The sequence below is a fragment of the Procambarus clarkii genome, chromosome 88 (genome assembly GCF_040958095.1).
Source record: "Procambarus clarkii isolate CNS0578487 chromosome 88, FALCON_Pclarkii_2.0, whole genome shotgun sequence".
Lineage (NCBI taxonomy): Eukaryota > Metazoa > Arthropoda > Malacostraca > Decapoda > Cambaridae > Procambarus > Procambarus clarkii.
Window position 1 is genome coordinate 16,098,477 of NC_091237.1, and position 25,110 is coordinate 16,123,586.

The 25,110-nt window shown below is 40.7% G+C and overlaps 1 protein-coding gene and 1 long non-coding RNA gene across 3 annotated transcripts in view; one reads left to right on the top strand and one right to left on the bottom strand.

Annotated features, from left to right (window-relative positions):
• The first annotated feature begins 508 nt into the window (after positions 1-508).
• Positions 509-25,110, top strand: part of LOC138359015 (uncharacterized) — a 60,599-nt gene continuing 35,997 nt past the window's right edge. The window contains exons 1-2 of the long non-coding RNA XR_011225715.1: positions 509-650; positions 21,099-21,186. This is a non-coding gene — a long non-coding RNA (uncharacterized lncRNA). The remainder of the gene's footprint in view (positions 651-21,098; positions 21,187-25,110) is intronic.
• Positions 7,214-24,899, bottom strand: LOC123745847 (carboxypeptidase E). 2 transcript variants are annotated; one of them, XM_069317570.1, is made up of 11 exons: positions 24,736-24,899; positions 22,805-22,899; positions 20,350-20,533; positions 19,891-20,087; positions 18,863-19,018; positions 18,404-18,567; positions 16,231-16,367; positions 15,807-15,946; positions 15,377-15,518; positions 14,463-14,644; positions 7,214-9,306 (listed from the first exon to the last, which is right to left on the bottom strand). In XM_069317570.1, exons 1-11 carry the CDS (start codon positions 24,830-24,832, stop codon positions 9,175-9,177), a joined length of 1,626 nt encoding a protein of 541 aa, XP_069173671.1. In that variant the 5' UTR covers positions 24,833-24,899; the 3' UTR covers positions 7,214-9,174. The 2 variants fall into 2 exon arrangements, with proteins under 2 accessions (XP_069173671.1, XP_045582871.2); XM_045726915.2 differs by having other exon boundaries at positions 24,740-24,848.

Genomic DNA, 25,110 nt, shown 5'->3' on the forward strand with positions numbered 1-25,110 from the left:
GAACGTCATCAGTTGAGTCGTGTGTAAACCACTTTGCATTCATAACGAGCATTAATTTGGCCTTTGTTGACAAGGACGGGCTGAGGTCCGACGTACGGCCATGGTTCCTAAGCAAGAAGTGGAGTAAGCTTTGTCCAGCAGTAACCTCGGGGGAGGAAGATGATACGGCAGAAACCTGCACAAGGAACGCGAATGCAAGCCATATAAACGTGATATTCTGTAATCAAAAACAAAGGCTAATCCAGTTTTTTTTAATGAAAAAACGCTTTCCATTCCACTAATAACTGATGACGTTCGAACATTTCTCAGGCAGCGCTTTGCAGATGATTTATGTTCGAGTCCTACGTCTATAAATCTATAAATGCTTCACGCAGGTATTACAAACAAATAATTGCCAACATATAACATTAACACTTCATTTAATTATATAAATTTGTAAATGAGATAATAATTATTTTTAATAAAACAGCAACATCAACATTTATGAATGCATGAATGCGTCGGCGGCCTCAGAGACGAGCGGCGCCGGACGGGCTGCCTCGTCGACACTTTGACAATTGTTAATATTATTGTTGTGATTTCTCGGTCTCCTTTATACAAGGCGTCACGGGTCTTGTCAGCGTTCTTGAGAGATGACTCTAGCAAGAACCGTGAGTATTCTTTGGCTGAAGTTGTTTATGGGCAGCGTGAGAGTTGCAATCATGTCTTCATGGATTACTTGTTTGGTCCACGGGTCTGTCGACCCTTAATGATCATTTTTCTTGTTAGGAATATTTGTCTAAGACGTCACGCCATTCTGCGATGTTTAGGTGTGATCGTGATCATGTTAACTTAATCCGTAATTTGTAAAAAGCTATATTAAGTGCGTACTAGTGAATGTTACAGGTGTAGTGTGACCTGTTTACAGCAGACCTGTTGACACTAACTGCAGCTGTCATTACAGAAGGAAAGCATATAGCTTTCCTTCTGTAATACCATTAATTATACAAAACGTTCCTGAATTTACCTGCATTTACTTAGTGTAAGAGTAGACTCACTCATTCTTGCAACATTCATCCAGGCATCATTGCATATGGCTCTCCCAAGCTTATTTTTACTGTTCGGTCACAGTAGATAAATTCTTGGGTTTTCAAGTAGCGAATATGATTCATGAAGTTGTTGATGGGGTTTTGGAAACATTTCACAGATATTGTTGGATGTGGGATTTTTCAGAGGCAGGCGAATGAATGCATTTAATGAACAAATCCACAAGGGCCGTGACGAGGATTCGAACCTGCGTCCAGGAGCATCCCAGACACTGCCTTAATCGACTGAGCTACGACAGGGTAAAAGAGTTGAAATGTAATGATGTTAGGAATGCATTTAATGTTTAGCAACAGCCAACAACAGCAGGTGTGTTGATTGAAGATGGTGTGATTATCGTGTGTGAATACCGTCTCTGAATGCTACAGGTTTGTATTTCATACATGGTTCTCTCATATGTGTAGCCAAACAAAGTTACTTTATTTAATTTAACCCCCATAATATGTTATTAACGTCTTACAGTCCCTATGGATATATACAAGGGGTATTAATTCTTTAATATAAACATAATTTTGCTCGTATCAAAATGCTTGAAATAATCTTTGCTTACAGTTGTCTAAAATGTGCGTTGTTTGACGGTCGTTTAGTAACTACCTCTTGGTAGTAACTAAAGTAGGTAGTTACTTAGTAACTAAATAGTTAGTTACTTGGTAGTTACTTAGTAACTAAGTAACTACATCTTGGCCTATACGTGAGATTACATCCTTAATATTGACATTACAAATGTTTTAAATAAATTGTGCCTCATGCCTGTATGGGATATGCATGGAGATTTATTTAAGGATTTTACAAACCCATGTTATAGTAATAATAAAAATAAAATTGTATTCATAAAATATAGATAACATATTTACAATGGTTTGCACCTGGGTTCAAATGCTAAATTGTATGAGTTTGATGCCAGTCCAAAAGCCAGATACTAGTGAGAAAAACTCACATCATAGTGAATACCCACATCACACTGGACAATACCCACACCATCCTCCAAAAATGGTAAGACCCAATAGCTCCTATGTATGGAACTCAATATTGACTCTAGGAAGTGTTTAAGGTCAGGATTAGTAGTGCCATTCAGAGTCTTATAGAGATAGAGTACACTAAAGTGTGTGTGTGTGCAGTGAATTTATGTGTGCAGTGATTTTAACATCAAATCACTGTACATTGTATTAGCTTGTATAAATGAGCTACTTACTGTGTTAGCTCATGCAAATCATGCTTAATCTAAGCATTTCTAGCCTAATTTACTGTGATCTCTCTCTCTAAACAACGACTTTTAGGCCAATGTAAGCTTTTAGTGCCAAATGAAAACATTCCACGTTAAATACATGTGAATACTTCAAGCTTTGGCAAGAATCCCAACTAAATATAGCTAACTCCAACATGGGCACTTGAAGTGTTCAATTTGCCCAGTATAAAATAAATAGAATAAAACATTAAAAATAGGTGGTAAACATTCATATAGGTATATAGGTATAGGCGAGAACGGGTTGAGGTATATCAATGGAAATGTTACTCATATAATTACGTTTTCTTTTAACCTAATTTGTCATAGTTAAGGGGAAACAAATATATTACCGTAGCCACTCCTGAGCACCAAAGTCGGGTGAACACACCTAGTAAATCGAGGTTAGTTTACGTGTCAAGATAAGCAAGCTGACAACCAGACTCATTAAGACAGCAGTCTACCTTGCTTCTAACTATTACATATATCTTAATCCCTTATATAATTAGAGTGAAGTGTGTATTAAGTATTCCTGTACTCCAAGATGGTTAAACACGATTCGGTCATCATCTTGAAGTACACATACAATGTAGATACAACAAGAAGAGAATACACCTCGAGAAGTATATATATATCTCTTGTATGCCAAATTCTTGCATTACATCTCAAATTGTAGGTTTTGTAACAGTGCAACTATTATATTACAAACAGCTCAACATATTAATGTGTCTACAAAGAGTCTACACAGGGTAAACAAAAATCCTTGTTCAAGTGGGTTAGGGATCAAGCTTTGCTGATACTCATCCGGAAACAACACACATCATTGTTTTCGTGACTGAAGGCGAGATAGATTAGGGATCCTGGCAGAGGATCAGAGAGGCTTCAGCTGCCACCAATCACTTGTAAATGGTCACTAACGTAGCCTCGTGTCGTAATATGCTGAAGTTTGAAGTTAATAGTCACTAATGTAGCCCCGTGTCGTAATATGCTGAAGTTTGAAGTTAATGGTCACTAATGTAGCCTCCTGTCGTAATATGCTGAAGTTTGAAGTTAATAGTCAATAACGTAGCCTCGTGTAGTAACATGCTGAATTTGAAGTTAATGATAATTAAAAAGTCAATTTTTATTTGCAATAAAATTGATGAAATGAGAAATATATTTAAATAAATCAACTTTATTATTAAGTGAAAGGTTCTGTTTAAAATGTGTCCAGTACACAAAGATTATAATATTTTTGGTTAGCAATAACCATATATGTATGTAGATGTATATCTAATATGCAGTTTGAATTAAGATATAATCGAAAAATTGTATTGGCTGTTTCTTTTCAGTAGTTGTTGGATTGGCATTCTATGTTTTGAAGATTCCCATTATCTATCATATTATTTTCCTTGTTGAAGTGTTTGCTTTATTGCGCTCTCTTTAAACCTAAGAACGTTTGACATTATTATTCCAAGATCTTTTACTTAGTCACTTCTTTCATTAAAAGATCTGGCATTGTCTTGAATATACTGGAGTCATCTAAGATGGAGCATGTATGACTAACCATCCTGTGTGATGGGGATTTTTAGCATCCTTTGACACACACTGTACGCTCCTTCATAGAGTGATTGGGAGCTGTACAAATGCAGATGTACTTGAATGCGTTAATAAAACCTTTTTCGTTTATCTTGATATGGTAAGGGTCCGAGAATGGACCGAAACGTCGTCACTTGCTTTTTCATTTCAAATATGAGTGGGGTTGGGGCATTAATTTCAGCCCCGTTATTATATCTGCAAGAGAACATTTATTCATAGTGTGCATAAGAGTGCGGCTGGACCCAGAGGTACAGTTGTGATGTAGATGTTAAGTGTGTGTGTAACACATCGTTTCGGTAAGGATTAATGGGATTCGTGTATAGTAAATCCTTCATGTAGCACACATGAAACATACCAATTTTGTTTTGTGTTATAGTTAAAATAATTTAAAGTGAGGCGAACAGTAAAAAGCCCAGAACAATGACGCTTTAGTTTTGTCAAAGTATCTGAGATTAATGGGTTCTGCATAGTATGTAAAAGAGTCCCTGGGTGAACAGCGCTGACGTGTTCAGCTAGTGAGTCCCTGGGTGAACAGCGCTAACGTGTTCAGCAAGTGAGTCCCTGGTGAACAGCGCTGATGTGTTCAGCGAGTGAGTCCCTGGTGAACAGCGCTGACGTGTTCATCGAGTGAGTCCCTGGTGAACAGCGCTGACGTGTTCATCGAGTGAGTCCGTGGTGAACAGCGCTCACGTGTTCAGCGAGTGAGTACCTGGTGAACAGCGCTGACATGTTCAGCAAGTCGTGTGCACAGGATCCATAGTGACGCAGGAGACGCTACATTTATAGTGAGTTGAATATTTTCCTTCTATAAAATACATTTTATCTCGGTTAAGACGAGAAATAGTTTTATTACGAAAGTAAGGATAAAAATCCCTTGGCATTACCGATTGTAGTTTATTTGTTATCATTGAAAATTATGTGTACAGGGCTTACTTTAATCTTGTTAATTGTTTTTTAGTTTTAAGTTCAATGAGGATAATAAAATATACGTCATTTTCTTTATTTTGAAATATATTTATAGACACTTAATCCAATATATATATATATATATATATATATATATATATATATATATATATATATATATATATATATATATATATATATATATATTAATAATATATTACATATAGTCAACTCCATTCATTATATGGGTTCTGATCTAGGCCTAAAATAATAAATTTGTGCATTACACATTAATTATGTGCTGTATAAGAAAATCAACTTCAGTAAGTTTATCAGTGATATAAATGTTATAATGACACGTCAATTTCTCACGTTGGTGTTATTTATACATTGGTCAATTAGATTTGTAAAAAGGTAAAGAAACCGTTTATAAATAATGTGTTCGGATAGAATACATAGTGAGTGTAATACTCTTCTTCATTTAGATTAATTAGCCTCTACCTGGTCATACCTGCTTATTCCCGTTAGTGGGGCTTAATATTAACAATGTGAACTTGAGGAAGATTCCTCCTAATGAGGAGAGTAAATGGGAGCAGTTCAGCAGGCTCAGACGAGGCAGCTTCCCTAACCTACCAAAACTTATCTCAAATGTACATTAGATGATATAATATCAAAGCTAAAATTCGTTTCAATGTGCCAAAAATATAAGAGGATGATAGCAAGCCTCTCGCACGCTTTTCAAGTTAATTTATACTCTTGTTTTCCCAAGATGGAATTCCATAACTCCAGGTGTTTATTGACTGACAGATGTGCAGACATTTCTTACAAATAAATAGTTTACCAGTTGTGAATTCAGCCCTAAAGGGACTTAAACTGGGTAGTTAATACAGCAACCTCAAGCGGTGCCGACACCATCTGGCACCCGAGTTGGTCCTTAGTACAAATTAATTTCTCTAGAACATTAAATTAAATTAATATTTACCTCTTGGGTTTGTAATACTGCGGGCTGGGTTGCGTTTATTATCGTTTAACCTTAATATTATGATATGGATTTTTAATTTATAATTGCCTCCTATGATATAGCTTTATTCACCATTTAAGGGTTTAAATGTAGCTACCACCATCATTATGGTGTATTATGAAGGTACGCGGCTATGGGCTCCACTACAGTATGCTACTTTTGTAGCCTCATATAATTTTGTGGAATAAATTTGATTTTATTTGTAGACTAGGCTTAGGTCTGGCTGCTGAATCGTCACACAGGATTCCTTAAGTAAATATATATATATATATATATATATATATATATATATATATATATATATATATATATATATATATATATATACAGGAATGTGTGTAAATCACGAAAATTAACACGTGATGAAAAATGTGACAGTGTCAGACTACGGAGGAACAATTGAAACAAGAATTTCCTTAAGTACTTTCGTTTATTAATACATGTTCAGAAGGAATAGGAATGATTCCTATTCAGTGACAGTCACTGGAATAGGAATAGGAATCATTCCTATTCCTTTTGAAGATGTATTAATATACGAAAGTACTTAAGGAAATTCCAATTTCAATTCTTCCTCCGTGGTCTGACACTGTCATATACAGGAATGAAAAGGTGAATATATTATCACTGTAAAATGTTTAGATTAAGTCCGCGCGCCGGGATGCCTTTCCGAGATTTTCGGGCGTTTTATACGGAGAATAGTTTCACCTTTCTAAGGAATGATTACTCTCGGAGGTAATGTCACAGGACTAATTATACCTAAGAGTAATGTAACACGGAATGATTATGCCTTGGAGTAATCCTGTACAGTACATCTGGAGGGATCTTACACTATACACCAAGTACCTCTGTTGTCATACAATGCATTTACCTAAATCTGTTTTTGTACAGTCTATTTGTTACACCTAAGAACAAGCAACAAACCCATCGAGTCGATTTCAAAAGTGCAGGTGTTGAGTGGTCGTACAGCAGTGATAGGTGAGGGGTAGGTGTCTCCAAGTGCAGGTGTTGAGTGGTCGTACAGCAGTGATAGGTGAGGGGTAGGTGTCTCCAAGTGCAGGTGTTGAGTGGTCATACAACAGTGATGGGTCAGGTGGTAGGTGTCTCCAAGTGCAGGTGTTGAGTGGTCGTACAGCAGTGATGGGTCAGGGGGTAGGTGTCTCCAAGTGCAGGTGTTGAGTGGTCGTACAGCAGTGATGGGTCAGGGGGTAGGTGTCTCCAAGTGCAGGTGTTGAGTGGTCGTACAGCAGTGATGGGTCAGGGGGGTAGGTGTCTCCAAGTGCAGGTGTTGAGTGGTCGTACAGCAGTGATGGGTCAGGTGTAGGCTACAAACGTTTACGTAATAAAATACGCAATTATATAAATAAAATATTAAGGCTAGTATGGCTGTATAGCAGCAAAACAAATACAAAATAAAAGGTTTATTGGAGACAACGATAATCACAACGCTTCAGGAAATTAAATTTACACCATATTTCAAAGCATAGATGCCAGCAGTGTCTCTGGGGAGGACATAATTCATCTCCTGTACAGGATGAACACAGCGGGGCAGAAATAGCCTAAGCTACTCTATCCCTTTGAGATGTGTTTTATTGTCTCAATAAACGAACTTGGAGGATGAACATTGTAGCCCATCTTCCTAAACTGAAGGTACTTATGGTAATTAGGTGATCGAAAGAACAAATATGTTGTGATGGACCACCAGAAAGTAGACTTTTGTATTTTGAAATACAAAAGTCTATTTTCTGGTGGTTTTAAGGTTGAAATACAACAGTCTACTACTATGATTACTACATATTGGTATGATCTATCACATTGTTACACAGAGTACTAGCATTTCAGAGGATGGTTGAATAATTGTGGTGAAATGTCAGAATAGTTTAGGTGGGTGATGTATATGACAAAAGCTCTTCACTATAGATGGTGTCAGCTCGTGAAAATGGTTTGTATTTATGGGTGATAATACCGCTGCCAGGCTCCCAGACTTCTCAACAGCCAACGTGCATATTCAACCTGTCTTCAGGGAGGAAATCCTCCTCACTGTAACTGATTCAGAACGATTATGTAGTTAGAGTTTCTTGTCTTATTATTGTTGGTTTATAGTACTGTACTCTGGTGCTTCTTCTTTTATGACTGTGTTGAGGTGTTTATCTATGTTTCCGTTTCCAATTTGTGTATTATACGACTTTTGCTTATGTGTGTGTGTTATACTGTTCTTGAGTTCTGTTCATGTGTTTCTTGCCTTGTTAATGTTAATGTTGATGTTGATGTTTTTTCTGTTATGGCTGTATTTATGTGTTCACCAAATAAAAAAGAAAAAATGTAGTTAGTGCTATTATCTACTCTCTATCCATAATTAGGTTAAAATTTTGTTAGGTTAAGTTTCATTGTGTTTGGTTACATTAATATGGTATAATATTGTTCAAAATGTGAAATATGGAATTCGAAAACTATTTAAGTGTACACTTGAATTTTGTTTACAAAAATAAAATCTTTAGCCCGTTTCCGTTTCGAAGAAAACGTGTTCAGCATATATTTGTTATATTTTAAACCAGCGATTTATATTACAATAAAGTTATAAGTTGAGAATAATCTCTGTTTAGGACAATGATTCATTTGGCAATTTACAAGCAGACTAATTTACTGGAACCATAATATGCTTTCAAACCATCAGAGATTTCTAGATAACTATCCAGGGGCCAGATTCACGAAAGCACTTACGCAAATACTTACGAATGTGTACATCTTTCCTCAATCTTTGACGGCTTTGGTTACATTTATTAAACCGTTTACAAGCATGAAAACTTCCCAATTAACTGTTGTTATTGTTATAAACAGCCACCTGGTGCTTCGGAGCTCATTACTTGTTTAATAATTGTAAACAAAGCCGCTAAAGATTGAGAAAAGATGTACAGGTTCTTAAGTGCTTGCGTAAGTACTTTCGTGAATCTGGCCCCAGGTGGTTTGACGGGGCGGTTTGCTGCTCGAGGTAATGAATTTTGTCGCACATTTGGCACATGTTTGCATTTGCCTAATATTCGTAGTTTTCCATTGTCTTGTCTGATATGTCTTGGCGTGCCATACCTTATCACGCTTATTTTGTTAGTTTCCTTGGTCACGGTGGCACCTAGAAATATTAATTGCTGTTTAACATTAGTCTTTGATGCAAATATCTGATGTTTAGGTGATCTTTCACGCGGAAACATAACCAGTGTTTCCTGAAATGTTATTTGGAAACTAGAAGCAACGTAATCAGTTAACGTAGATACAGCGTTTCTCTACCAAACATGATCAAATTAATCTGGAATTAGATGATAATCAAGGTTGCAGAACATGAAGACAGTGGCTGAGGTATGGGAGGCAGAAGTTAGTATCGTAAGCGACCCAACATACGGAGGCGCCCCAAGATGTCGTCCTCTAAGGGCAGCTCCAGCTCGTCTGGGCTAGGCTCCTGACCTCTGGGATAGGTGTCGTATACCTCTCCCCCCTCGTCTTCACCCTGTAATACAAAATTTCTGTTATATCTTGACGTTATTAACTATAATTTATAGTAAAATCTGAAATTAGTTAACTATTGTTGTACATATGGGTACACCTGTCATGTATCTGAAAACCACGGCATAATGTAAAAACAATGGATATCTAGAATACGAAATAATGGATACAGATTGGGTAAGTTTAGATTCCGAGAAGACTGGTAAATATTCTCTCTCTCTCTCTCTCTCTCTCTCTCTCTCTCTCTCTCTCTCTCTCTCTCTCTCTCTCTCTCTCTCTCTCTCTCCAGGTCCCTCTGTTGTTCACCGTATAATATAATATTATATTTTGTTACCGGGGCGAACCGTTTTATTGGTAAAATTGACAGTACTAATTTATTGTGAGTAATCTGCACCCTATCCTCTGGGAGGAGATCCGGTCAAGGGAATGGATTGGGATCGAGGTTTCATTACGTTTAGTTACGATAATACAGTTATTGATGATAATGTGTAATATGGAATTCGAAAACTCTTTCAGAGTTCTCGAGAATTCCGTTTACAAAAAAACAAATTCTTATAAGAATGTTTTTTAGCATAACCTTTTTATATTTTAAACCAATGATTTAAAATGCAATAAAGTTATAACTTGATAATAATCTTTGTTTACGACAAAGGTTCATTTCCCAGTTTACGTGTAGACTTACTGGAGCCGTAATATGCTTTCAGATCACAAACATCTAGATAACTATCCAGGTGTTTTGAAGGGTTAGGTGTGATTTCTCCTGATAATTCATTTGTCGTGAGGACGGCTCGTAATAACGTGATATGAAGAACTAATTCAACTTATAAATGTACTGTAAACGGCAGATCTTCAGAAACAGTGCGGGACTGTTGACAAGCTTCCGACTTCCTGTCACTGTCGCGACGGCAAGAGAAAGGGGGGAGGGGGAGGGAAGCGTCTTGAAGTAAATTCAGGTAAATATCAGGTACTGTATCTCACGGATGGATTGTTATACAAAATACTTTAATGCCATCCTTCAATCGATTCCCGAGCATCATGTCTGCAATATTCACACATGGGATCTCTCGGAGGATCAAGCCAGTATCGGACACGCTCTACCTCTGAAACCCAAATAGATGCATTGCCTTGGTGCATTCAGATTATGAAGATGGGAATTATCTGTGTGGGGAGGGAACCAGTAGGCTTATTCTGGCAGGCCATTAACGTGGCCGCTGTGGAAGATCTGATCTAATTGGTAATCACGCAACCCATGATGGACCACCCACCACCTCTGATGGGCCAGCCACCACCCTCAGGTCCCCTCGGACCACCCATCATCGAGACCACCGTAGAGTCCCCTCAGACCACCCTCGAGACCACCCACCACCAGGAGCACCTCTGCCAGACCCCCCCCCCCACTAAGTCTGTCACAAGAGGACCACCCAGTTCACCCGCCCTTCTCCACCACCCAGACACACGTCGAGGCGGTGGTCCAGTAGCACGTCAGTCACCAGCACGACCACCCAGGACTTGTTGGCACGTACCACCTCACCTCCAACATTACCAGGTCACAGGACCACCCTTCAGCCAATAACGTCAACACGTCTAGGTTGACATAGACCCACCCTAAAATCTAGCAGGATGGCCCAGGATACCCTCCCAGCAAGACCACCAGGACCTCGAAAGAGCAAACGTATACCAATAACACCAGTACACCACAGGACCGTCCGCCCGCCCGCCGACCACGACCACCCACAAGACCTCACGCTGGTGGGCTCTGCCATAACTAATCAGCGTGGAAATGGTGTAAAAGTAAGCCGCAGTAGCTGAGAGTTGTGGCGGTGGGAGAGGGTGGAGCAGGTTTAGAGGGGAAAATGTGTGAGGGCCACCGAGCCAGGGTTGCTCACCCCACCCCCTCTCTCCCTTCCCCTCTTAACCCCACCACACCACCGGCTGCAGCCTCGCTCCACAACAAAGATTCTGCTCACCTATGTAACCTTTAGCCACCACCCACAAAATGAGTATATGGGTTACACAGTAAACTAATTCCACTAATAATTTATCCTTACTTTGTTCATTGTGACTACTACTTATAATTATTTATCCCAGCTTCCCAGGTTAATCATTTTACGTAAAATAGAAAATAAAATACAAATGATATAACATGTTACCTTCAATAAATTATAGTTCACAACAAAGTGGAGACCCCCCTCCCTAGTGCTAACAAAACTTTAACACACTAAAACTCAATAAATGCATTCCACGGCGGGTAATGAATGGGAGCAGCCAGACTGCTCCTACATAATTACTAATTAAAGTAAGGGAAATTGGCCATAGCTGCCTGTCACGTGGAGCGAGGGATCTCCACCCGTATGTACACTATAACATACACAGTTTTCCCCTGAACAGCTTTAATGCCTGAAGTGTTGTGTGTACTCACCTATTTGTGCTTGCGGGGGTTGAGCTTTGGCTCTTTGGTCCCGCCTCTGTGTGTGTGTATTGAAGCTTGTATTCCTCCAGCTGACCCCGCCTCGCCCCGCCCACCTCGTGACCCCGCCTCGCCCCGCCCACCTCGTCTTCATGACGTGACCAGGGGCCCCCATGACGTCTCCATTAACGGCTCACTGGAAGGTTTCAGAGTACTAGGAGCACAGTAGTAATTAATTAACTTGACATTATGCGTCGCCTTAATGTTTCTTCAAGTTGCATCCTGTCAGCCAAATATTGGTTGAAGGTAACAATATAGACGGTTAGTTTCACGCACACAACGTAAGGTTTTATACTGTTAATTTTAAAGGACATGAGAAAGAAGGCAACAACTAAACTTAAACTTTCCCAGGCCTAGTATAACACATATATGTAGTAAATTAGGCCTAAGGAGGCGTAATTAGGCTTGGGACAAGTTAGCTTGGGATATATAGTTACTACTCTACTTAAAGCATGGCGTTTGGAGTATTCCAGTAATGTATAATGTAAACATAAGTGAGTACAACAGTCCATAAAGACTTGTCTTTTTGGAGGATGGGTTGTGAAGACTGTACGGTTGTCTTGGCAACAGACCGCCCTCCCCCACATCCTGTGGTGGACTCGCCCGGAACTCCCGACGTAAGATGCTAATTGTATTCTCTCACACGTGACCTACAGATGTATAATGTATTAATCCCGTAGACTGACATTAGCATATTTTTAAGAGGTCAGTGTTTGAGTAATGAATCAAATGTTTATGAGTTTTAAAAATAAAAGGCGCATAATATTCCCTCTTAGGGCTGAGGTTATTATTACCACAGCAGGTGAAATATGTGGAGGGCGGTGAAGAGCTTCTCACCAAGGCTGAGTTCAAGGTTGGGCTCCCCTGCCCTAGCGGACGTCAATACCAATGTTGACACCGCTGGCGTATGTGAAGCGTGTGAACCGTGTGTTGACACCGCTGGCGTATGTGAAGCGTGTGAACCACGTGTTGACACCCCTGGCGTATGTGAAGCGTGTGAACCATGTGTTGACACTGCTGGCGTATGTGAAGCGTGTGAACCATGTGTTGACACTGCTGGCGTATGTGAAGCGTGTGAACCATGTGTTGACACTGCTGGCGTATGTGAAGCGTGTGAACCATGTGTTGACACTGCTGGCGTATGTGAAGCGTGTGAACTGTGTTGACACTGCTGGTGTATGTGAAGCGTGTGACCTATGGGGTCGTATGGGTGGCGGGGGGGGGGGGGTGGGCGTCACCTGTGACACCCCTTGACAAGCTGACATCATGCAATGTTGACAGGCGTCTCCCCCCTCCCCCCCAGGCCCTCACATCAATCTGACCGGACGAGGCCACGTCCAACTCCAGGATGGGGGAGTACCTTACGCAACCTCACCCCTCCAAATTAACTCGGATTTTTACGTGCTGGATGTAATTCATGGCTAGTAATGAAATGCTTAAATACCGTAAGTTGTAAATCTATTATTTTTTAAGCATTTACGAAGCGAAATTGTTAGCCCTGTGTCTTATTTTTAGCGAGAGGGTTCTCCCCCGTGTGGGAGAATGGTGAGGCCCTCAACGTGTGTGGTCCAGGCAGGAGCCGGGCCACCCACGTTGTTGCCTCAGACCACACACGTCGAGCTGGTGAAGACTCCCCCCCCCCACCCCAGAACCCTACTCCCCCTCCCTATGCCCCCAAGAACCCCTCCTCGTACCCCTCCTCCCCCATCGTGTTTGGCAGGGTACTCGCCTAGTTGCGCTTGCGGAGGCTTGAACTTCGGCTCTTTGGTCCCGCCTCTCAACTGTCAATCAGCAGTACATAACAGCGGTGGTCTTCATTTTTGCAAAGGCCACTAAGACGCATCATGCACTTAGCCTACTCTAGAAATGTTTTTTCCCAGGGATATTCTTGCGCGGGCCCTAAGCCTCTGACTGACGCACCTGTGTGTTACTCGTTTCTAGTTTGTCCTTACTTAAGTGGTGGATGAGCATGCTCGACTCTTATGTAAGATTATGTTCAGTAGATATGCGTTGGGGATCAAGGGGTACACTCTTGTAAAGCTGTAATATGCAGTATCCTGGCTTAACATCAATATACTCACAAGGAGAACACCTCAGTATTCTGGAGTGTTAGTCTTACTGCTAACGCTTCTGGAAATACATCAATGTATTCTGTTTGTCTTAATTCTGGGCATTTATACATTTATTTGTTACAGTTTCAACCAGGTATTAACCAGTTTATTTTACTACTATATAACAAGTATTTAAGTTCCAAGCTATCACACACAAGCCTCAAGGAAGATAACAAAGCTAAGCATTAGAAAAACCTTGAAATCTCCTTACTGGGGTAACCTTGAGGTTACCTTAAGGTGTTATCGGGGCTTAGTGTCCCCGCGGCCCGGTCGTCGACCAGGCCTCCAGTTAGGAGATCCCTAATGAACAAATCCACAAGGGCCGTGACGAGGATTCGAACCTGCGTCCGGGAGCATCCCAGACACTGCCTTAATCGACTGAGCTACGACAGGGTTAAAAAAAAAAGAGTTGAAACCGAAGTTCTACTGAACTTACTGGATCCCGTAGCCTCTCCGAGGCACAAACCAGGGTTTTACAACCCTGTTTTTTTTTTTTTTTAGCCCTTGTGGATTTGTTCATTTGATGCATCACGTTAGTGTGATCTCTGTGTGTAGGGGATCCCTAATTCTTAAGACACTTACAGTCACCTGCAGGAGCTTGGAGTCGTTGGGGGCGGCGGTGAGGTCGAAGTCCCTGGTGATGGCCTCTCGGTGTGGTGGGTTGGTGACGGTGACAACGTGGGTGAGGGGCAGGTAGCCGTCAGCGGTGGCTGTGATCTCGTACTCTCCGGGCACCAGCAGTCGCCAGTAATCTCCGTCGTGTACTGGAACACACACAAATATTTATTTGTTGTTGTTGGGGGATGTAACGGGTGATCCCACACTACGGAATCCTCAACAGTGTGTTAGTGTGACATGGATTTAAGACAAATTGTATTTGTCTTAATATTTTTTGTGCAATCTATGTTGTAAATATGTCTCAAAGTCGCTTTGTATTAAAAATTTGAAGTATAAGTTAGCATATTGTAAATTAAATTGTATTTAATTTATAATATACTAACTTATACTTCAATTTTTTAATACATAGCGACTTTGAGGCATATTTACAACATGGATTGCACACAAATATTGCTTTATACAGTATTGTAAATGATCGGAAATGATTAAGTCGACATTCTAACCTAACACCTTCTAGGCCTAACGTATCTAAGGAAACATATAGTACATAAATGTTGTATATTAGGCCTAGGGTAGCTTAGGTCATGTCTAGTATTCTTATTTTAGGCTTAGGGGAGGATGACTTGGTTCTTCTTCAGTTGTATCTAGAACTGCAGGCTGAGCACACGGCCGTGAGACCCTGTGTGTGTGTGTGTGTGTGTGTGTGTGTGTGTGTGTGTGTGTGTGTGTGTGTGTGTGTGTGTGTGTGTGTGCTGTGGATTATGAATAAGCATGAATGTAATATTTTATGGCAAGTAAAGATGAGATGTACAAAAAAATGTGTAAGGTGTAAAAATGTGTAACAAAAGGTGGTGTAGAGGCAACGGGTGATGGAGTACCTGAAGTGACGTCGTGGTTGAGGTCCTCGTTCCTGACGTGAGTGTCGTTGATGCGGGTGATGTTCTTGACGTGGATGAGGGCGTTGGGGATGCCCTGACCCGTTACAGAGTCACGCACCACACCCTTCACGCCTATGTGTACCTGTCGCCAAATAATCACTCTGAAACTACATGCAAATGTTTATTTTATTTCATGACAATTTATTAATAAGGAACCATCCAGGCGCCGGAACAGCGTGACTGTGACAGAAAATAAAGTGGGAGGAAACAAAACGCTCAACCCTACACTCCTATTTTTTTTTACTTAATAAACCCATTAACAACTTCATGCACAACTGTGTAAGAGTGACATGACACAAATGACAAGATAACATTACTATGATGACCAAAACTGGTGAGTGAGATAACCACTGACGGGGCTGTAACTGACCTGCCACATATACTCTAAAAGAGCGTCCTTGTTGTCAAGCCACTCCTGCTGGAGGGATGAGGCTGCAGGGTACTTGTCGCACCCAACCTCCAGCGTCACCTCCAGGTCGTTCGAAGACAGGTAGTTGAAGTCCTGCATACCTGAGCTCGAAGAGTATAAAAAAACGTTAGACATTATATACATATAATATATGACCACAAGGGGAAAAAACAAGAAATTATACCATATATAAAAATATATAAATATAACTTGGTATACATGTATTTACCAAAATCATGCAGATTAATAATTTGATAGCATCTAAATTTTGGGCATATACTGTGTATAAATTATAGTCACGCCATATATTTGTATAGTATATAGCCATATTTCTCTGGTATAGAAGGTAGGGAGAGACTAGCGCAATTGAGGCTTGAGAACTGACCTCCGCGGACGCTGTACCAGGCGGCGCCGTTGGTGACGCCACCGTCGGGGCCGAAGGAGTAGTCTCCCGAGGTGCAGGGAGGCCGGTGGGGGTCGGACATCCTGGGGTGGCGGCTGGCGTACACCTGCGCCAGGTGTCTGCATTCACACACAATCACATGTTACTTGTTGTGGCCACCGGCGGATAATTCGGTAAGAGTGAACTCACCGGCGGCTAATTCAGTGAGCGTGTGTAGCCCAGAGGATGATAATTGGCGTGTGTAGCCCTTTTTACACTACCGCTCAGAGGATAACTGTGGTTATCGTTAGTGGTTATCATATAACGCCACAGTTATCCTCTGAGCGGTAGTGTAAAAGGGCTACACACAACACAAAACGTCTTAATCACACATAAGTGAATGTTGCTTAACATTTTTTTTTTACCCTTTATCTGCACCATATATTTAATTACAATGATAGCTAATAACAGATTAGTAGTAAATGTGCTATTAACTGTTTGTATGCCAGTATTATATTGCATATTAGAGGCAAATTATTTTGGCAGAAGTTAATATAATTTTCAGTATTTATCCTGTAATAATCACGGTTTAAGATATTAGGACACTGCTTAGGGAAATTTGATTATACTTTACTTTCATTTCACATATTTTCCTCTTTCTACAAGAAGTGAAATTTAAATACAGTACAAGAATTGTAGATATTTTATTAGTAAAAAAAGTTATATGCTATTCCATGTAACATTTTTGTTTCTACAGTATATCGAAATGGCTCAGTTTTAACACATAATATATAATGATCTAGTGCGTGTCCCTGGTTTTGTCCACACATTTTATATTTGATGTCATCTAGAGTCAAGACTTGCCTATACACCAAGCTGAGCCACCAGAGATCCATGTTGCAAAGCTCGATTCGACCAGTGGCAACAACTGCCAGTTATTTCCGGTCAAGTCTACAAAGTCAACATAATTTTCTTGGATGACATTTACATATAGGAAATAAGAATTCAGCAGCTGAACTCTGCCTTTTTCTCAAATACCTTCCATGCTACACAGACTTTAAATTTATAAACCAAAAATTTTAGCTTGTATTTTAACAACTATTATTTAATCTATATAGTAAAATAATTTTGTTATGTTTTACCTAACGGCTATTATAAATAATTCCAATAATTAATTATTATAAATTAAGGGTTTTTAGCTTGAACTTTGATCATGAAATTCTTAGCTAATTGTAATCAAGTACTTCTTTGCTGTGAATGTTTAACTTCTCTCGGTCTACTTGGAAAAAGCATTCGCAAATAAATGGAAATAATAGTAAGATAGAGAGGCAGGCGATAACATTGGCGAAGACTATAATAATGACAGATGCAGCCTAAGCCTTATTTCATAAGGAATTGTTTTCCCTAATACTATGTATTGCCATGAATAAAATAAAATGGACAAATACATAACCATAAAACTAACAATGTTGCGTTACTATAGAATTTATAGACAAAATTTGTTCACGAGGTGGTTTGGGCACCTACACTGAGTAAGCTCTTAAGACCTGAGCAAATTTCCGCCACCATCTCAATTCAACGAAACCTAACCTTACTTAACGTACTGGATCCTATCCGTTCCTAACATAACTAAAGTAAGATAAAAACCAATTGTACTTTGTGTGTATATGGTATACATAGTGTGTGACGTCATAATTCTATCAGTTCAGGTGGTTGCACTTTACTTTCTCCAGCCACTTGTAAACAAAATACAGTACATGAAGACAATCAATCGACAAGACAATCAATCAATCATTCTCAATCGACTTGAGAATGGTCCAGAACGGACCGAAACGTCGTCGTCCCTTCAACTTCTAGTGTGTGGTCTGGTCAACATACTTCAGCCACGTTATTGTGACTCATCGCCTGCACAGCACATGAAACTGTAGGTGTCGATTTTGCGCGGTATTCCAATTTTTCAATTTTAAGCATAGTAGAGAATAATCATTTTATAATAATTGATATTAGTTTGATATCGATCTTTTGAATCAAATGGCAAAGTCCCGTCATCACGTGTTCCAGTATGACATTTAACAGACATATCACCGATATCTACAGCCATATTTTGTCATTTTGCGTATTAAACATAAAGGGGAATAACAAGAATACCGGAGCAGCCCAAGAAAAGGTAACCTACCTGAAAGTGCTGTCATCGGGGCTATGGGCGTACTCCTGGGCGGCCCCAGAGCGGGAGGCGTCGTAGGGATAGTTGGCCACTAGGTCACCGCCGTGCAGATTGGCAGAGAGTACGAAAGGCGTGCTCATGATCCATTTCATGGCCGCCCATGTCTCGGGCTGAGGCTGAGGGGGAGCAAAGGGGGATTGTGGTAAGTAGCACCGGGAAAGAAACTGTTAGTATGCACTATCAAAATAAATTTCGGAAATATTATAATTGAGATGGAAAACGCGTCTCGGGAGCCATACAGCGGCTAGTGACCACTTGGTCGACCTGAAAGGCTTTGGCAGACCTGGTGGTTCATGTCCCACACATTCGCAAGGCTTCTCAGGCAAACTGGTCCTGGTAGTGTGGGATAAACCATAGCCCACATGAGAAATTCAGAAGAGTACTGCATGAGAAGTGCGGGATATTTCTTACCTGATGGTCGAGGTCGCGGAGTTGGTCCATGAGGTGGTTGTTGTGCATTATGTGTCTGGCTTCATTACTGTACATAATGCGGTCCAGGTCTGGGAAGTCTCGGTTGAGATCCACACTGTTGTTATTGGCCCTGCCCTTGAGGTAGTCCCGCGCACCCTGACGGAGAGACAGGGAGGATAGAGGTCTCCTGATGGTGAAAGTAGGAAAGGAGAGCTATCTGAAATTAAATTCGATAATAAATGGCCGTTTTTAATTAGTTGTAAACACTACTTGCACTGGTGTACAAATTGGTTTTATTGAATGTAACCAAATTCTCATATTTCACACACTTCTCATATTTCCTTAGCCTCGTCATTCCATTTTCCTTGTGTGTAGAAACTAAACAGGCTATGGGTCCTCATAGAGCAATTCCGCTGCTTATATTGCACGTGAAGCTAAACTTTACGTAGCTTTTACAAATTTAAACAATCACTTCTAAATCCATATGTGTGTGTGTACGCCAAACACTTATACATATAGTATTTATGTCCAGGGGTACCACCCCTGGTTGTATTAGTGGGAAGCCTTCGCCTCGGGGAAGAGAATATAAGGTACCCGGGGGAGAAGCTAAACAGCCTTTATGAGATAGATGCTGTATATGTGAGACCTGACTGCATATACCGTCACTGATCAGGTGTAATATCTTGAATAGGTTCAACGGATCATTGCTTCTGAAGTCGGACCAAATAGGCCTTCTGGTTGAGCGCTTGATCTGTTAAAACTTTGGTATTTTGCAGCCGAATATAATCTGCTGATCTCGGCGAAATTTCCAAATATATTACACGGAGAATGCAACTCGAATCTTATTATACTGACAGAACATAAACATTGCAATTAAGATAAGTCGTCACTTTGTTGTCAGATGTGTGGGTAGGTTATCATGTCTTATCAGTTATGGAATTTAAAATGTCCTGTGTGGTTTCTGTGGCCTGCATCTCTGAACCAAGCTTGGGTCTCACGAGGATTCCAACAGCCCCAACGATACTCACGGTGTCAGTTGCCAGTTGCCATCCGTCTGGGTTCAGGGAGGGAAGAAGGTGGATCCTAGTTGTGGAGAGGAGGCTGCGGATGTCAGGATCGCCTGCTCGCCAGGCCTCGCACAGGTAGTGAGCCAAACCCAGAAGCAACTCTCTTCCCAACACCTCATTGCCATGCATATTAGCCACATACTTGAATTCAGGCTCCACTGTATAGGAGAAAATATGGGGGGGAGGGGGGGTTACCATTGAGGAGAGTCCTAATGGACCACAATCTTAAACCTGATGTTTACTGCATCAGGTTTAAGATTGTTGATGACATCTTGCAGCTACCTGACAAGGAAAGCTTGCTGTTGCTAATGAACACTGTGCTTAGTTTACTTATGAGATAGATCAATAATTCTAGCATGACTCTTCTGTTATATTCAATTTGCGGCGTTGAGAGGCAAATTCACACACAATAATGCTTACATAATTCATGTTGGCCAGGATTGTCTGAGAGCTCTATGGCCCAGAGCGGCACGTTCCTGACGGAGGGCTTGCTGAGGGCGTAGACTTGAGCAGCGTCTTGACACCTCCTAGCCACGGCTCGCAGCACCCCCTCCAGCTCCTCGTTGCTGTGGTGCTGCCACTCAAACTCTGCATCGCTGCTCTTCTGTAAGTGCACGAGCAACACGCCATTATGAAGCACTTGGCTGTGACGACACGAGCCATGGTTAAGTCCGGGATTACGGAAAAAACATATTAACACAAGTAGTATCCTAATAAAGACTATTAGTCTTTAAAATTTTGGTAATTTGCATTACCAGCAGATGGAGCGTAGAAACTAGTACGAGAAGGATTTTTTTATCTGGCTGAGATAAATTAATAATACCGTATGCTCAGTAACGAAACATGACTTGGAACGATATCGCGCTAGGCAGTTTCACCAACCCGAAGCCTATTTTGCCTTTGTGCCATAGTCGCAGTTGTAGGCTACTCGCTGGGCTTCAGAGACTTCCGGGCTTGGCGCTCTCTGTAGACAATTACTTACTCGACTTCAAATATGGCAGAGATGCATGTAGTGTCAGTATTTAGCAAGTTGATCGCCAGCAAATTGCAGCCTTGCCTTATACCCGAAATTTATATTTTTATGTGGCAGGAAATAGTGGTGAAGCACACGTACAATTCTTTTTTACATATTATCTAAAGTTAAATTATAATCATTTATCTTTCCACAGATTATTATCAGGAAGGCCGGGCCAGCCTTAGGAGCTGCAGGGCCCTAATAGGAACATTAGTGGCGGGGTCTCCAGGTTCACAGCCAAGGTATGTTTTTGTGAAATAATTTATTAAAAATATTAATTTAATTTTTATTTTGAAAAAAACAAAAATACATTTGAAATGTAAGTGAAAGACTTTGTTGGAAACAAATTATTATACTTTTTCCTAAAATCTTTTTTAGGAAAGATTTTTATTTTGAAAAAAAATTGAAATGTAAGTGAAAGACTGATGGAAACAAATTATTATATTTTTTCCTAAAATCTTACTTTTATTTAAAGAAAGATATCTATCTTTCTTGCATACATGTATTGCATATTTGTAATCTTGAATATCTGTATTATCATAAAGAATTCAACATAAACATTAGCTTACAAGTTCTTGTTTTTGAGAGTAAGGGGTGAGTGAAGGAGAGTGAGGTGTGGGACTAGGTGGATGGGGGGAGTGAAACCTGGGTGATCATATAAATTAATCACCTAAATCTTAAATTTCCCTGAAATACGCCCCGCCAAATCGTTTAACAATCAGGTACCCATTCACTGCTGGGGGAACAGAGGCGTACAGTTAAAGATTGGCGCCCAGTTAATCCAACCCGGCCAGGATGCGAACCCAGGCCAGATTGCTCGCGAAGCGCGGGTCGACTGTGCTACTTCTGCGCCACGGGGACTGCTTATGAGCGAGAAGGGGGAGACAGAGGAGAGGGGGCGAGACAATTCTAAGTATTAAACAAGTGTAGAGGTAAGACTTATAAATTCACATTAATGCATTCATAAATCTATGTATCTATGTATTTACGTATGTAGCTTAGCCTAACATTTTAAAAGCACTACGATCACCTTCTGTGGTTGTTCAATAAATCTCTGAACTGTATGTTTGACAAATCTCTCGCCCTGTCCATGGAGGACAGAAGAAAATGTATATATGCTGGTTAGCATTGTAAATGTGTGGCCACGTCTGTGGTAGAAAATAATAATAATAAAAAACAAAACAAAAATTTCGACCAAAGATCTCATTCACTACAAAACATCTACCACTTACGGGCTATTCTTGCCTGTGCCACTTCCTGGGTGGCTTAATCTTCATCAATCAATCAAGACATCTTTATAAAATACAATGCCTGTCCAAAGTATGCCAGTCGCTTGGGGCTAGCCTCGCTCAACGTTCCACATTAACACATGTTGGGTATGCGAGTATCATAGGCCAGTCTGGATGGCCCCAGTGCCATACTTTAAGAAATATCGGCATCTATAGCAATCCCCCTGCGATTTTCATAAAATCTGAAAAATGGGGAATGCGTTTTCCATTGAGTTTTTGGCAGATTTTTCAGTGCTTAATAATAAATAAATTTTCTGAGAGGGGGGAAGAAGTAAGGAGAGAAAGGGGGGGATAGTCAGCGAGAGGCGAAGGACAAAGTGAGGAGAGATGTGAGAGGGAGGAGTTTGAGAAGGAAAAAAAAAGAAACCTGGAACAGCCGGATACCCCATCTAGTAGATGTATAAGGAAGGTATGTATATAAGCAAGTCTTACGGGCTATGGGTGGCTTAATCTTCATCAATCAATCAATAAGCAAGTCACTGTTGTCTTATAACTGCATCACGGTTATAAGCAAGCTGTAGATAATAAAAAAGACACAGGTGTAATTATAAAACACGGGTGCAGGGCTTACCGTTGAGACAGCTGCTGTCTGGGCGGGCACAGCCGCCCCCATCACTATGGGAAGAGCCGCCCACAACACACTGGCTGCCGCCCACACTATCATACCTGCAACACCAGGTGTATAGTTACATGTTGTGTACCACTCTGGCCATAATATCAAGGTCGCCTTAAAACTAAACAATGATCTTGAAATAATCGCAAAGATTTCCCTGCGTTAGATTTAGGGTTATATCAAGGCCGTATTAAAGCTATTAACTTCTCTATAGTCACGCGCGCACACACACATGAAAAAGCGAAAAATGTCAATATAATTAAATTTTAGTCTGAAGTTCAAATTAATATGCTAATTTCAAGTGCACATCAGCAACTGGGAAAAAGGTGCAATGACATGCAATTAATTCAAGTTCAAGTATGTTTATTGAGACACGAAAGAAATGCATCTCAAAGGGAAAGAGTAGCTAAGGCTATTTCTACCCCCCTCTTTGCAACTAATTGGCTCCCGGAAACGAAAAGACGAGCTATGAGGAGAGGCTAGAAACATTACATATACCAAATTTAGAAGTTAGAAGGAAAAAAACGACGTTTTCACTAATGAACAAAATAGTAACGAGAATCGATAAAATTTATCAAGACGAATTCTCGAAATCTTGGCCTTCAAGAACAAGAAGTCGTAGATTTAAGTTAACAAATCTGCAGAAAAATAATATTGGAAAATTCACTTTCGCAGAGTGGTAGACGGTTGGAACCAGTTAAGTGAGAAGACGGTGGAGGCCAAAATATTCAGTAGTTTCAAGGCGTTATATGACAGTGCTGGGACACCACGAGCGTAGCTCTCAGCTACACTTAGGTAGTAATATTACCAACTACACGTGTGGTAATAATTTAGATAATTTTGTGAGCACACACGCACACCGACACACCATCCCGACACACGCACACCGACACACGCACACCAACACACGCACACCGACACACCATCCCGACACACGCACACCGACACACGCACACCAACACACGCACACCGACACATTAGGAAGTGATGTGGTGGAGGCTGACTCCATACACAGCTTCAAGTGTAGATATGATAGAGCCCAATAGGCTCAGGAATCTGTACACCAGTTAATTGACAGTTGAGAGGCGGGACCAAAGAGCCAGAGCTCAACCTCAGCAAGCACAACTAGGGGAGTTTATACGCGCACACGACTGCAGTATATTTAATTATATTGGTATCAATATATGTATACAGGGGCTCCTATAGGGGCGCCTCCTACTTTTCATCTTCCTATAGATCATGCTGTTATAGCTCTTCTTTGGAACAGAATTATGAGAAAAGGGGGTTGAATCTTTTATTGCTTCAGATATAACTAAACCAGACCCAAAATCCCCAACATTGTTGAGAAATAGACATGAAGCCTCACAACTCAGATCTCATTGGTGTCTCATAAATGAGTTTCTAGTTGTCACTTACAACATAAATTGAAACCTCTTTCAGCTGACGACTGCCAGCCTACCTTAAGGAAGGTAAGTGCCTGCCTTTAACAATTGCTTTGTGTATAAGACAGACGTAATTGGGAGCCACGAGAAGAGAACACACCCTAGCATATGGATCGCGGCCATGGTACAGTGTATTGTTTGGCGTGACAGTATTTTATATACACCTGAATTGTATTATACATTTGAACACTCTCCAGATAGCTGCGATGGTTAATATCACTCAAAAGAATAATCAACAGGCGATGTTGATTATTAAAAATTAATTGAAGCTGTAGCAATCTTTTTGTTTGATGCAAAATTGATGTGAGAAACATATAACAAAGCGAATTAAACACAAAAGAGTCAAAGGATTGCGATCACTGAACACACAGCTGAAGAGCATGGTAAAGGGGGGAATAGCAGATGCCAACTGGAGATTGGCGCCACAAAACAGAGCAAATGCCAGACCTACTTGGCTGTGGTGGCTGGCTGGTTTGGTACTGCTGCTGGCTCCGACCTGCCTCTTCTCTCTCTCTTGAGCGCAAGCGCACAATTCATGAACCATTATTAGTCTAATACTTAGCTTTGTAAGTTGAATTATTGTGTCATGCTTTATAAATGTATTAATTTGTAAGAGTATCAACAAATATACCGGTAAATTGAGGCGTATCGTGTGCATATAGTGAGGCCGACTATTGATTCCTGGCGTACGCGGGTCGCCATAACAGCTGAGCGTAGGCGGGCGACGTCTGGGTGACGTCAGGGTGACGTCAGGGTGACGCGTGAGGGACAACACAGTTAAGCCCTCACAGGGGGCAGTAATTTCCCTCATTCTATTTTAAG